General features: G+C 35.7%; 1 protein-coding gene across 2 annotated transcripts in view; it reads left to right on the top strand.

Annotated features, from left to right (window-relative positions):
• The window catches only part of SERINC1 (serine incorporator 1), a 35,787-nt gene that overhangs the window by 18,625 nt on the left and 1,989 nt on the right, over nucleotides 1-15,173 (top strand). The window contains exons 2-9 of one of the 2 annotated variants that reach the window (XM_034990482.1): nucleotides 460-500; nucleotides 1,757-1,926; nucleotides 8,595-8,674; nucleotides 8,916-9,053; nucleotides 11,026-11,195; nucleotides 11,306-11,396; nucleotides 13,281-13,425; nucleotides 13,535-13,765. In XM_034990482.1, the coding sequence (XP_034846373.1) occupies nucleotides 474-500; nucleotides 1,757-1,926; nucleotides 8,595-8,674; nucleotides 8,916-9,053; nucleotides 11,026-11,195; nucleotides 11,306-11,396; nucleotides 13,281-13,425; nucleotides 13,535-13,765 (1,052 nt within the window). In that variant the 5' untranslated portion in view covers nucleotides 460-473. The remainder of the gene's footprint in view (nucleotides 1-459; nucleotides 501-1,756; nucleotides 1,927-8,594; nucleotides 8,675-8,915; nucleotides 9,054-11,025; nucleotides 11,196-11,305; nucleotides 11,397-13,280; nucleotides 13,426-13,534; nucleotides 13,766-15,173) is intronic. The other variant, XM_034990481.1, reaches the window with a different exon arrangement.

Raw genomic sequence — 15,173 nt, 5'->3', positions numbered from 1 at the left:
TTGAGAAAGAATATGGCAGTTGACTTCCATTTTAAAGCACAGTATCTGCTCGATGTTGGCTTTGGGGTAAGGAAAATGAGATTATTATGATTGTGAAAGTAACTGGCATTGCACATGGTAGTTGTGGATGACCAGTTAATGTTACTCAAGTCCTTGGGTATAAGCAAAAGACATACTTGTATGGTTTTGTCATGGATCCAGTTGACCATGGTTATAAATAGTTTAGTTGGTGGATATTAATTCTCAACACCAAATATTTCTGCTTCTCTGCTTTCTGAAGGTCATCAATGGTTTGCATTTCCTAAAGTGCTGTGAGATGTAGGGCCATGTCTCTAGTACTTACTGATCAGTGATTTGTGAGTTGAAGAAATACACATCAGCGTCTGCTTACTGATACAAAATTTCCTTTTTTATCTGTCACAACATGTACATCATTTGAAATGGTGGCTTCCCCAACAGCCTGGACTCCTGAAATGACTATCAGAATCAGTTCTGTACAGGTACAACAGGAAGAACTATGCCTTCGCTGTTTTAAGCCACTGATATTTGGGGGTTGTTACTGAACTAGCCTAACCTGACTAAACTAGGTGGTTGAATTAACTTAATGATGGGAATTCTCCAGGTGTGTCCTGCTCTCATACAAGGGAGTGGGATAATTAAGGATGCCTAGTTGAGTACATGTTGCAAGTGAGTATAGGTAAGTACATACTGCCATAGGGCTTAAACTGGGTTGGAAAGGTGAGATTTAAGTGAGACCAGGAAAGGGTTATAGACCATGTAGGAACTAGCAGAAGGAAGTAGTGCCTCCCCATTAGCTTAAATACAATTGTAAGTTCTTGGTTTTAAAGGCACAAATTGTCATATTTTGGCATATCTGTTTGCTTTAACATTTTCTAGAGGAAATAATTCATCCTCATATGTAGGAGTAGTGTATGTAGTTCTGAGGACTACTCCCATTTGTTTCACTAAAGGTTTTTTGTTTTGTCTTGTTTTGTTTTTTTGTGTTCTGATTCCAGTGTGACTTTCTGTAATGGCCATCAGTCTTTTTCAGATTTGTAAGTTAAAAATAAAATCAGTGCCAGCTATTTGTTAATCCAAATCCATTCATTATCAGAAATAACACTTGTAGGGATGCCTGGGTGGCTCAGTCAGTTAAGCATCTGCCTTCAGCTCAGGTCATGATCCCAGGGTCCTGGGATGGAGTCCCACATCCGGCTCCTTGCTCAGAGGGGAGCCTGCTTCTCCCTCTCCATCTGCCTCTTCCCTCTGCTCATTCTCTCTCTCTCTGACATACATAAATTCTTAAAAAAAAAAAAAAAATAACACTTGTAGAATAAGACCTCAAAACTCAAAATATATTTAGGTCACATTGGCTTTGAGAAGCCATCATTGTCCTCTTCAGTATTTAGAAGCTGACTTACTATGTAATTTCTTAAGCTTTTATTGATTGTATTTCTCTCTTATACAGGTAATTCAGCATATCACAGGAGAATGCAAGTTTTAGAAAATTTAGAATAAGTCTGCAGGTCAGAATAAACATCCAGTTTTGGATCAGCATTTGTAGTTTATCATGGGCTCAAAGTAAAAAGAGAGTTAAATGTCTATCTGAGGAAAATGTTCCAGACTTACCTTGCTTACATATTCAGCATAAACTGTAAAGCAAATTTCTGTTTTCTAAACCTTAAACTATTTGATTACCTAGAACTTTCATTTTTACTTGAAAAAATTCTACATCATAAACTCTCTGTTTTTCTAGATTCCTGGATTTTGTGAAAATGAAAAAGGCATTGTTCCTTGTAATATTTTGGTTGGCTATAAAGCTGTGTACCGTCTGTGCTTTGGCTTGGCTATGTTCTATCTTCTCCTCTCTCTCCTAATGATCAAAGTGAAGAGCAGCAGTGATCCAAGAGCTGCAGTGCATAATGGGTATGTCTTTGAATAATACAAAAGTCTGGGTAGCCTTTTCTCCGTTATTTTGAGTTTGTCTAAAGAAACTAAAATAGTTACGCAATTTGCAGGTTTATTTTGTTATTCATGAATGACCAGGTAAAAATATAGTCTTGTCTCTACTGAGAATATCAGATTTTAGAAATATAAATATTAAATAGTAGCCTTGGGTTACTTATTGGTATAATCTCTGGTGCATGATGTTTTATAGTTCATCATAAAAAGAGGATCAACCGGGGCACCTGAGCGCCACAGTCAGTTGAGCATCCAACTCTTGGTTTTGGCGCAGGTCATGATCTCAGGGTGAGATTTAGCCCCACCTCGGGCTCCACACTCAGTGTGGAGTCTGCTTGAGATTCTCTCTCCCTCTCGCTCTGTCCATCCTGCTTGTGCATTCTCTCTAAATAAATTAATTTAAAAAAAAGGGTCTACCATATCTGTTAACTAATAACGAGGAACTCATTCCTCCTCCTCTTAGCTCTTGGTAGATCAGTCTTACTACATGAAACTGAACTTGGTTACTTAGACCCACAGTGCAACCAAAATGAATAACTAATCCTCAGCAGGGTGATTGATTGTCTAAATGGTTGGTTGTACTAGACAATCTAGAAAGAAACTTCAGGGTCCCTTTTATTAATATCCCTTAATGTAGAGCATCACTTCTGGTACTTAATTTGAATGTTCTGAGTTTTATCTGTTCTTTTTTCCCCATAATTAAATAAAATTTTTTTTGAGTATCTGCTATTGCTTATTTATTATTATGCTACCGAAGACAGGAAGGATGAACAAGTCAAATACAAATATTAGTGAAAAATATGCTGTGACCAGTTGATTTGTTTTGTCCTTGTAGTCATTGGTATTTGTTTATTTGCACTTTTACAAATATATTTATTAAATGTATTTTTAAACACTTCTCAAAATGCATCACAGAATGACTGTGACAATTATTCCCTGAGATAACACTCTAGTCAAAGTAGCATGCATGTAGCACTCTTAAGCACACATGTAACATCTTCGTTACATGTGTTTTCTTTTTAATTGAGATAAAATTAACATATAACATTGTAGATTTAGCATATACAAAGTGTTGATTTCATACATTTGTATATTGCAGTGTGATCGCCATTGTAGGGGAAGCCAACACCTCAGTCATGTCACATAGTTATTATTTCTTTCTTGTGATGAGAATAGTTAGCAACTTTGAAGTCTGTAGTACAGTTTTGCTGCTTATAATCACTCTGCTGTGCATTAGATCTCCAGGACTTATTTACTGGTTGCAAGTTTGTTCCTCTTAATGACATCTTCCAGTTCCGCCCCCCCCCCATGTACCCCATACTCTGGTAACCATTTTATTCTCAATTTTTACAAGCTTGGCTTTTTTAGATTGCACATATGAGTGATACCATACGGTATTTGTTTTTCTTTGTCTGGCTTATCTCAGCGCAATGCTTTTGCAGTTCATCTATGTCCTTGCAAATGGCAGGGTTTGCTTCTTTCTCGTGGCTGTATAACATTCCATTGTGTATCTGTACCACAGTTTCTTCATTCATTGACACACACTTAGGTGGTTTTCATATCTTGTGTATTGTGAATAATGCTGTAGTAAACATGGGAGAGCAGGCATCTTTCTGGTATCCTGTTTCCATTTCCTTTGGATATAAAACTAGAAGTGGAACTGCTAGATCATATGATAGTTTCTATTTTTAATTTTTTGAGGAACCTTTATACTGTTTTTCATAGTGGCTGAACTAGTTTCCATTCCCACCAACCGTGCACAAGGGTTTCCTTTTCACGCATCCTTGTCAACCCTTGTTACTTCTTGTCTTCTTAATGATAGCCATTTCATTTTAATAGGTGTGAGATGATACCTCATAATGGCTTTGATTTACATTTCCTAGATGATTAGTGATATTGAGCACCTTTTCATATACCTGTTGGCCATTCGTATGACTTCTCTGGAAAAATATCTGAGTTCCTTTGCCCATCTTTTAATTGGATTTTCTGTTTCTTCTTGATTTAGTCTTGATAGGTTGTACGTTTTTAAGAATTTATCCTTATCTTCTGGTTATCCAATTTGTTGACATACAATCCTTCAAGCAGTTTCTTATGAATGTATATATTTTCATAGTATCAGTTGTAATGTCTTCTCTTTTGTTTCTGATTTTGAGTATTCTTTTTTTTTTTTTTAGTCTAGCCAAAGGTTTGTCAGTTTTGTTTATCTTTTTGAAATACCAGCTCTTAGTTTCATTGATCTATGTTTTTTCTGTTCTGAAGCATGTTTATTTCCACTCTGATCTTTGTTATTTCCCTGCTTCTGCTAACTTTGGCCCTCTTTTTTCTGGTCTTTGAGGTATACAGTTAAGGTTATTAGAGATCTTTCTGTTTTCTTAATATATGCATTTATCACTATATATACTTCCTCTAAGAACTGCTTTTGCAGCGTCCTGTATGTTTTATTTATTACGTTGTGTTTCTGTTTTCATTTGTTTAAGAGATAATTTCTCTTTTGATTTCTTTGATCTCTTGGTTTTGCAGGAATGGGTTGTTTAGTTTCCACATGCTTGGAAATTTTCCAGGTTTCCTTTTGTTGATTCTAGTTTCATTCTGTTGTAGTTGGAAAAAATACTTGGTATGATTTCAGTCTTCTTAAATTTGAAAAGACTTTTTTGGGTCCTATCATATAATCTGTTCATACTGGAGAGTGCACTTAAGAAGAATGTATATTCTGTTGCTGTTGGATGGAATGTTCTATATATGTGTTAGGTCCATTTGGCCTAACATATGGTTCAAATCCAGCATTTCCTTGTTGATTTTCTGTCTGGAGGATTTATCCATTGCTGAAAGTGTGGGGTACTGAAGTCTACTACTGTTTAACATCTGTTAGTATTTGCTTAATATATTTCAGCGTTCCGATGTTGGGTTATATTTACAATTTATGTATTTACGATTGTTGTATCTTTGTGGAGAATTGAGTTGGCCCCTTTATCATTATATAACAGCTTTCTTTGTCTCTTGTTACCTTTTTTTTTTTTTTTTTAAGATTTTATTTATTTGTCAGAGCACAAGCAGGCAGAGCAGGCAGAGGGAGAAGCAGGCTTCCCGCTGAGCAGGGAGCCTGATGCAGGGCTCGATCCCAGGACGCTGGGATCATGACCTGAGCCAAAGGTAGACACTTAACCGGCTGAGCCACCCAGGCATCCCATTGTTACCTTTTTTGTCTTAAAGTTTTTTTTGTTTGATATAGGTATGCTAACCCCACTTTCTTTTGCTTTCCAATTGCATGGAATATCCTTTATTATCCCTTCATTTAGAGCCTGTGAGTGTCCTTAAATCTGAAGTGGGTCTTGTATGCAGCATATAGTTGGGTCTTGGTTTTTTATCCATCTAGCCACACCATGCCTTTTGATTGGTAAATTTAGTATATACACATTTAGGGTAATTATTGATATGTAAGGCCTTAGTAATGTTCTTATTCATTGCTTTCTGGTGGTTCTGTATTTCCATTGTTTCTTTTTTCCTCCATTTCTGCCTGCTTTTGTAAATTGGTGTTCTCTGGTTCTTTTGTTTCCCTTTTTTCTTTTGTGAATCTACTGTAGGTTTTTACTTTGTGGTTACTGTGAGGCTTACATAAAACATCTTTTAGATAAAACAGTCCATTTTAAGCTGATAGCAACTTAACTCCAATTGTATACAAAAGCTCTTATCCATTTACTCCTTCCCTTTTGTAGTTTTGATGTCACAGTTTACCACTTTTTATATTATGTATTAACCTAGTATAGTTTTTTAATACTTCTTATTAAGCTTTATAGTTAAATATTAACATGTCATCATATTATAGAATTAGTTTCCTAGATCTTACTGTATATTTTCACCAGTCTGTTACATACTTTCATACGTTTTCATGTTACTAATTAGCATCTTTTCATTCAAGCTTGAACTTTGACCATTTTTTGCAAGGTAGGTCTATTAGTGGTGAACTCAGCTTTTATTTATCTGGGAAAGTCTTTATTTCTCTTTCATATCTGAAGGATGACTCTGGTAAATAGAGTATTCTTGGCTGGCAGTTTTTTTCTTCCACAACTTGGAATGTGTCATTCCCCTCTCTCCTGGCCTGTAGAATTTCTGCTGAGAAATCCACTGATAGCTTAGTGGGAGATCATTTGTAGATTAAGATCCTTTTTTCTCTGGCTGCTTTTAAGATTCTCTCTTTTTCTTCCATCTTTCACAGTTTGTGTTTTAGAGAAGGTCTTTTGCATGGAGATAATAGCATAATCTATTTAGAGTTGTGAACTCAGGTGTATAATACTTCCCAAGCTTGGGAAATTCTCCGTTATTTCTTTAAATAAACTTTGCCCCCTTCTTTCTTTCTCTCTCCTCTGGAACGCTAATTATTCTAATGTTCAGATACCATAGATCAAATGGGCTTTCTTCACTCTTTTTCATTCTTTTTTCCTCTGTTCACTGCTATCGGGTTATTTCAAAATTTGTGTTCTCTAGGTTGCTGATTCTGTCCTACATTTGATCTACCCTGCTGCAAGTGCTCGTTTGCATTTTTCATTTCTTTCATCAAATTCTTCGGCTCCAGATGTTGGTTCATTTTTTATGGTTTCTGGCTTTGCTAAATTTCTTGTTTTGTTCATGTATTTTTTTTTTCCCGATTTTGTCTTTTTGTGTTTTCTGGTAGCTCATTGAGTTTCCTTAAAGCAGCTGTTTTCTTTATTCACTAGATTGCAAGATTCCGTGCTTTTGAGCTCAGTTGTTGGATTATCATCTTTTGGTGTTGGAATGTTTTCTTGTTTTCATGTTCCCTGTAGTTTTGTGTTGTTGCTTGAGGTAGCAGATATCTCAGGTCTCTACTGGTTGCCCTCAGATGGGGTATACTCTTCTTGATCCTATTAATATATGTCTGGGGTTCTCTTTGATCTTGTATTTATACACTTGCTGCACACTTCTTGCTCCCTTTTGTGGAAGAAATCTTAAGATTTTATGACTTCTCTGCTTCTTAAAACTCACCTTACTGGCTACTGGAACTCTTTTTGTTTCCAGGTGGCGGCAGTACGGCTCAAGTTTGTGGTTTCTCCCTTATCTACAGATCATGGAGCACTCTTATTACTGGATTGGCTCTTTCTGCCACACTTGGGAGCACAAAGAACTGGCGGCCCAGTGGGAGGTGTGGGTTTAGTACTCCAGGTGTTTGGGGTCCCACATAGCCAGCGGAGATATCCTTCGCTGAGGATCTCCCAGAGACTTGTGAACATACTTCCTGCTTAAGTCCTGAATGTAGTTGGCAGAAACTGTGTTCCTTTAATGCTTTTTGACATTCTTAGCTGCTGCTTTCTGCATCTCCTATCTCCCCTTAGTCATGGAGGTCCTGCCTCAGTAATCTGGGTACTTCTGGAAAGAAATGGGTTTCTCCAGAATTGTCCCACAGAGTTGGGGTAGCTGTCACTCACAGCTCTCATTTTGCCCCATGGGAGAGGTTGCTGCCAGATTGTGTCCATACTGTATTGCCGTGGTGTAGGGGCAGTGCTGACAGAGTTCCTCTTCTCTCTGCTGACTGAAACTCATCTCCCCACCCCAACCCCCGATACACACACACGCCATGCAGGAATCTTACCTCAGAAGGGCTAGACTTCTATAAAGTGTCTCCAGTTCATGGGTATTTGCCCACGTCGGCACTGTAGGTTTTCCCCAACTGGGAGAGTCTGGGAGGGGTTAGGGAAGTTTATTGGTTCTGCAGCCCATACCAAAGTCTGTCTGCCTATCACCAAATACACAGGTGTGGAAGACTTTTCCTGGGTCTCTTGGCAAATGTTTCTGGATCTCACATCTTCCACAGAGGCACTTCTGTTGATGGATGCCTAATTAGTTGTTAAAAACAGGGGAACCAAAAAATAGGGACTTTCGCCATCAAGCTGCTGATGTCCTAAAAGCTGGGTTTTTTGTTATCATCACAGTTTTTTTTTTTTTTTTTAGATTTTATTTATTTATTTGAGAGAGCGAGAATGAGAGAGAGTACATGAGAGGGGGAGGGTTATCATCACAGTTTTGGATGGAGCATTTATCATGTGTTTGTAAAACTATTCATTTGTACAGTGCACCTTATATTGTCACATATTACCCCATTCTTATTTTTAATTTCTTCTTATTCATGTAAAATTGACATACAGTGTGTTAACATTAGTTTCAGGTGTACAATATAATGATACAACAATTCTTTATATTTCTCAGCATTCATCAAGAGACGTGTACTCTTAATCCCTTTTATCTATTTCACCCACCTCCCCTCTGGCATCCACTAGTTTGTTCTCTGTATTTAAAGTCTGGGGGTTTTTTTTGTTTGTCTTTTCTTTGTTCATTTGTTTTCTTCCTTAAATTCCACATATGAGTGAAATCATATGGTATTTGTGTTTCTCTGACTTATTTCACTTAGCATTATACCCATTCATTATTTAAAATCAACCTGTGAATAGAGAACTGATATTCTCATTTTCTCATAGTGAATTAGTTATAAATCTGTCTTTTCCTAAAACTGTCCTAAACAGTCACATAAACTGTGTTTTTTCAGATGCTCTTAAATGATTTCATATATGAAACTATTTGTTGAGTGAATATTTATTAGTAAACTATATTTCTATTTCTTTTAGATTTTGGTTCTTTAAATTTGCTGCAGCGATTGCTATTATTATTGGGGCTTTCTTCATTCCAGAAGGAACTTTTACAACTGGTAATAAATCTTTTCTTAATTGTGTGATGTTGATGTTTTATAAAGAAACCGACATAATTGTTACCTGGGACTGTAACACTACTTGTTTTATTTTGTTTTATTATTATTATTTTTTTTAACCGCAGTTGGCAAAATCAAGGCATTTGTGTAAAACTACTCTCCCTTTCATGTATTGTATGAAGATGAAGTAATAAAAAGTGAACCAGCCACTCAATTGTATGTGTTTTTTTCTTTCTTTCAGTGTGGTTTTATGTAGGCATGGCAGGTGCCTTTTGCTTCATCCTCATACAGCTAGTCTTACTTATTGATTTTGCCCATTCATGGAATGAATCATGGGTTGAAAAAATGGAAGAAGGGAACTCAAGATGTTGGTATGCAGGTAAGCTTTTGTCTTACAAAGCATCTTCAAGATAGATGAACTCTGAAGGTGAGAACATATATGTAGACTATAGGGAAATCAAGATTTTTATGATGTAAGTTTTTGTGAAGAGGTGTTTACTTGAAAAGTTTGTGAGTGGCATCTTATCACATTGTGTCAACAACTTTACTTGTTGAGATAGCTTTTAGGGAATCAATTAGAACATACCCAAGAGCCAGGAAATAATCCAAAATACCTTGAATGGCTAAAACAGATGTTGCAAAGGCTACTGCTGACAGTATGTACTTTTTACAGCCTAATTTCCTATTCTAGAGCAGGTTAAAAATATTAAAGGGACTAGGACTGCTAGAAATAAACAGTGGCATTCATAAACATCAGCATGCAGAAAAAATATGAAAAGCAACTCTAGAACATTTCATTTTATATAAGTAGAAAGATGCCTTTTTGTGTCAGTAACACATAAGGGGATTCTTGTAGTAGTGTGACTGTTTGATTTGTATGATGAGCTTGAGTCCAGTGGTTATACTGCAGAACAGGGATCAGAATTCATTGGCTTGCCCCAGATGATGAAAAGGAGGGAAGAGACTTGGGTTAAGTGCATAGTCAGTCCTTGTGCAAACAGAACTGTAATGAAGACCCTAATTAAGGTGTGCATAGCTGCTGCTCAGTTTCATATAGTAGTTGCCTTGTGGAAATGTGGGCTCAGTATTGCTTAAATTTTTTTCTGATTTCTTTCAAAAGAAGCCATAAATCTAAATTTTTATGTGAAATGATCTGAGTTTCAGCTAAATATTTTCAATCAGATTGAAAGGTATATCCATTGTTATCTGCTAGTCTGGTATTTCTCTCACAGCTAGTTTGTGGTATTTGATCTCGGTGGTTAAAATAGAGTTTAGTATTCAGGGCGCCTGGGTGGCTCAGATGGTTGAGCGTCTGCCTTCGGCTCAGGTCATGATCCCAGGGTCCTGGGATCGAGTCCCGCATCGGGCTTCCCGCTCCTTGGGAGCCTGCTTCTCCCTCTGTTTCTCTCTGTCTCTCATGAATAAATAAATAAAATCTTTAAAAAAAAAAAGAAAGAAAAGAAAAATAACACTAAAAAAAAAAAAAATAGAGTTTAGTATTCAAAGAAATAAGCTTTAGTCATTTGGGAAATTCACTTTTATAGAACACCTCGTTCTTTAATGCACATCTAATGCAAGAGTTTCTGTTTTGTTCCCTGCTGTATCACCAGTGCTTAGAACTTTGTAGGCATTTAATAAATATTTGTTGGGTGGATCCCGTCAGGCACATCTGCATAAACACCTGTATACTGAGCACATATTAGCACAAAAACAAACACATTGTATGTGTTTTAATTTACCTAGAAGAAACTTGGGTTGTCTTATTAAATAATAATGATTTACTGTTACATAATAAGATATTTTTAAAAGATAATTAGTTAAGGGGTGCCTGGGTGGCTCATTCAGCTATGCGTTGGGACTCTTGATCTCATCTCAGGTCTTGATCTCGTGGTTGTGAGTTCAAGCCCTGTGTTGGGCTCCACACTAGGCATGGAGACTACTTAAAAAAAATATTTTTAAATAAAAAATAAAGATAATTAGTTAATGCAGAAAAGCATTGTTTAGTGGGCTTAGCATTAAGTAAGTTTCCTTTTATTTTTCTGTATTTTGAAAATTATGGCTAATGTATGTGAATGTGTTTGTAATGGAGCTGTTACTATTAATAAAATATTTAATATGTCACCTAACTTACTGTCCTTGAAAATACTATAGTGAGCTATGTGTGAAGACTATAAAATCACTGTGATAAAGTTCAGAAATATTCTTCTCTGCTTTTATAGCCTGCATAATGCTGACAATGGTAGTTGCTTAAAATACATTTTGAATAAAATGATTGTTTTTAAAATGGGCCCTATGCCTAATTCCTAATATTCGTGATAAATTCTAATTGTCCAATTATATTTCTTTCACAGCATTGTTATCAGCTACAGCTCTGAATTATCTGCTGTCTTTAGTTGCTATCGTCCTGTTCTTTGTTTATTATACTCATCCAGCCAGTTGTTCAGAAAATAAAGCATTCATCAGTGTCAACATGCTCCTCTGCCTTGGTGCCTCTGTAATGTCTATACTGCCAAAAATCCAAGTATGATCTTTATAGCATTAGTTTTTATGAAACTTCCATTTTTCTAAGTTTTCCCTAAATCTTGAATGATGTCAGAATATTTATTCGTCTTGCTTAATTTTTCTTTGTAGGAATCACAACCAAGATCTGGTTTGTTACAGTCTTCAGTAATCACAGTCTACACAATGTATTTGACATGGTCTGCCATGACCAATGAACCGGGTATGTTTTGTTTGCTTGGGTTCTTTTTAATGAATTCTACAACTTTTTTTTTTTCAAAGATGGTCATTTTGAGAAATTAAGCTATTTAAAAAATAAGCCTCTAGGGGTGCCTGGGTGGCTTAGTGGGTTAAGCATCTGGCTCTTGATTATGGCTCAGGTCATTGATCTCATGGATCCTGAGATCATCCCTGGTCACTCAGCAGAGAGTCTGCTTAAGATCCTTTCTCTCCCTCGGATCCTCTCCCCCCCCCACCCCCACCTCCCACCCAATGCTCTCTTGCTCTTGCTTTCTTTTCTAAAGTAAATCTTTAAAAAAGAAAAATAAGCCTCTAGAGGAATAAACAGTATGGAAATAATACCATTTTCATGTTTGATGTACTGCTATGTATTTTTTCACTTTGTTTCTTTCACTAATAAATTATAAGAAATTAATGTGAAAGTTATAACAAATACACCTAATTTGTACAGTCGTATTTATGATAGTATATATAGAAAGAAAAGCTATTAAAATGCTCCTTGATTCATTGTTAAGCAGTATAGTTTGTTTTTGTTTTTGTTTTTTTACTAATTAAGATATTTTTGTCTGTGAGTACCTTGCAAGTGAACGTAATTGGGCTTTCTAATGAATCTGTAGGCCAGTTACACTGCATTCCATGAGATTAGAAGCCAATATATATCATTTGGGGTGAAACAAATTAGCGAGAAATTACTGATTTTGAAAAGAAAATGTTCCCTTTCACTTAAGAAAATTATGAAATGTCATCTGAATCTGATTTCAAGTTTATAAACTCAGTAGGTACTTTATGAATAGTTGGAGGAAAGCTGTTTTTATTTTTTTTTATTTTTATTTATTTTTTTTAAAGATTTTATTTATTTGAGAGAGAGAGAATGAGAGACAGAGAGCATGAGAGGGAGGAGGGTCAGAGGGAGAAGCAGACTCCCTGCCAAGCAGGGAGCCCGACGCAGGACTCGATCCCGGGACTCCAGGATCATGACCCGAGCCAAAGGCAGTCGCTTAACCAACTGAGCCACCCAGGCGCCCCAGGAAAGCTGTTTTTAGTATTAAATAAAGATTATTTTTGTTCAGGTGTTAAGTGGTTAGAAAAAAAAAATTTTATTAATTTGCTTTAGAGCTTACTCTTAATCTGAATAGCTCTAAGATAAGAATCATTTTTTTTTTCTTGTTTGTTTTTTCCCCTAATTAAGGATCGTTTCATTAATAAGATGGTAGTTGATATATCTGGCTTTGTGGGAGAGAAAAACATTTGGGTACTTCAGTGAATACAAACCTTACTTTTTCTTACGAAAGTTAAACAATACGGATTCGGTCATTAAGAGTTATTTGGACATTTCCACAAAGCATTTGTTAAAATTCTAGTAACTGGTAATTTTATGTATAAGCTACCTTGCTTACATAGCAACATACTTTGACAAGTTTATAAATTTCGTAAAGTCACTGTTGTTCTCTTACAACGTATATTAGGAAAAGCCACTGTATTTTCGTTTAGAACACCTGAATTTTATTCCTAAGTGTACTAGAGTTTTATTATACTTAGGAGAGCTCATCTAAATTTCACCTATTTCTTGATCAGTAGAAAGCTTAATAATATCTCAGTTCTCGAGGTTTAAAATGACATTACTTGTTTTTTCTGGGCACTTCTATAAAATTAGCAGTATGATGTTTAAAAGGTCTCATTATCAATAAATACAGGTTGTTTCAAAGTATTTTTTTCTTATATTTGTACCTTTTTCCTGGAAAATTTTTTGAATATGCAAGGCCATAAAGAGTTAAAAAAAAAAAAAAAAAACTAACTAGGCCCCCCAAAATAAATTATTTTTTATACTAGTTCTCACATTTTAATTTGACCTTAATTTACATTACAGAAACAAACTGCAACCCAAGTCTACTAAGCATAATTGGGTACAATACAACAAGCACTGTTCCAAAGGAGGGGCAGTCTGTCCAGTGGTGGCATGCTCAAGGAATTATAGGACTGATCCTCTTTTTATTGTGTGTGTTTTATTCAAGGTAAGAAAAATTGTGGATTTTTTTTTTTAACAAGAAATCTAGCCATTCATTTAAAAATCATTTTTTTTAAATACCCTTTTTCTTTCTTCCTTAACTGTCTTTTATGCAGCATCCGTACTTCGAACAACAGTCAGGTTAATAAATTGACTCTAACAAGTGATGAATCAACATTAATAGAAGATGGTGGAGCCAGAAGTGATGGATCACTGGAGGATGGAGATGATGCTCATCGAGCTGTAGATAATGAAAGGGATGGTGTTACTTATAGTTATTCCTTCTTTCACTTCATGCTTTTCTTGGCTTCACTCTATATCATGATGACCCTTACCAACTGGTACAGGTAATTATATTTCATGTGCATGTGGAAATTTTGATGCTTTTCATGATTGCATTGCAAAGCATGTGGTATGAAGTACTTTTTATCCTCCAGTGTATTCCAAAATTTACATCTAAATGAATAATGAGATCAGTATGAGAAATGCAGACTTTCCTTCCTTGCTTTGGCATTAATATTGAAATACTTCCAAATCTTGAAGAAATTAAAATCGGAAGCTTCATGAAATTAACACATTTTTTACAGAAATACCATGTTAATAGTTGATTGAACACAATGCTTTATTTTTTTGACACTGTAACCAATCCCTGACATGGTGTAAGATAAATTATCTTTTTCTCTGTTTTGTTCAAACTATTGTTAAAAGCACTTAAGTTTTCAGAATTGAGAAATACATTAATGTAGATTAATATAAAGAATATGGCTACTCTAAAATTGGATCCTTAGAACTCTCCATAGCTGTAATTTATGCTTTTTTATCACTTTACAATTTATAAATCTTTTTCTGGTAATAGGAAAGTAGTTATTTTGTTTTCAAAAAATTTCTAATTTTGTCAAAATGGTTACTGAGAGATCCAATTTAAGATTCAAGTTGAACTATATGGTTTGGAAAGTTCTGTTTTTAATAATTTTTAAGCAGAATACCCTTCACAACTTGTAAGAGGACTTTGAATATCAGAAAAAGATGTAGAAAAAAGATTATTCTTCATTTTAAGAGCAGACTTTACTGGCATTTACTATTGAAAAATAAGTATTTTTTAAAATTCCTACACTGCAGCATATTAAGTGATAAGAATCCATGTAGTGTTCAGTAATTCACAGCTTTGGCTGTCAGATAATATTAAACGTTAAGACTTCAGATTGGGGCACCTGGCTGGCTCAGAGGAGCATGTGACTCTTGATCTCAGGGTTGTGAGTTTGAGCCCCATGGTGGGTATAAAGATTACTTAAAAACCTTAAAAAAAAAAACCCAAAACTTTAGATGAAAAATATTTTTGGTATGTTTCATTTGCACAAAAAGTAGGTAAATTTGGGATGTATTCTGAATCTCTTAAATCTGAAAAGGCTGAAGGTGGGAGAGCAGTTCCCATATATATACACTTTGAACAGATTATACTTTCTAGAGAGGATAGGATTGAGAAGTCTTTTTCAATCCCTTTTCCCCGGGGGGGAGAAGCAGGCTCCCTGCTGAGGAAGGAGCCCGATGCGGGACTCGATCCCAGGACCCTGGGATCATGACCTGAGCCGAAGGCAGACGTTTAACCGACTGAGCCACCCAGGCGTCCCTAGGATTGATAAGTCTTTTTATAACAGTATCTTACTTATCCAGGCATCACACTCCATTTCTCTGCTATCTCTGACTACTAAGCCAAAAATACAGGTTCCCCCCTACTTTGTTATAGTTTGTATTACG

The sequence above is a fragment of the Mirounga leonina genome, unplaced genomic scaffold (assembly GCF_011800145.1).
Source record: "Mirounga leonina isolate KUSES-001 unplaced genomic scaffold, KU_Mleo_1.0 Mir_53, whole genome shotgun sequence".
NCBI classification, from domain to species: Eukaryota; Metazoa; Chordata; class Mammalia; order Carnivora; family Phocidae; genus Mirounga; species Mirounga leonina.
The sequence above is the reverse complement of the archived record's forward strand: the minus strand, read 5'-3'. Positions and strand labels throughout refer to the sequence as shown.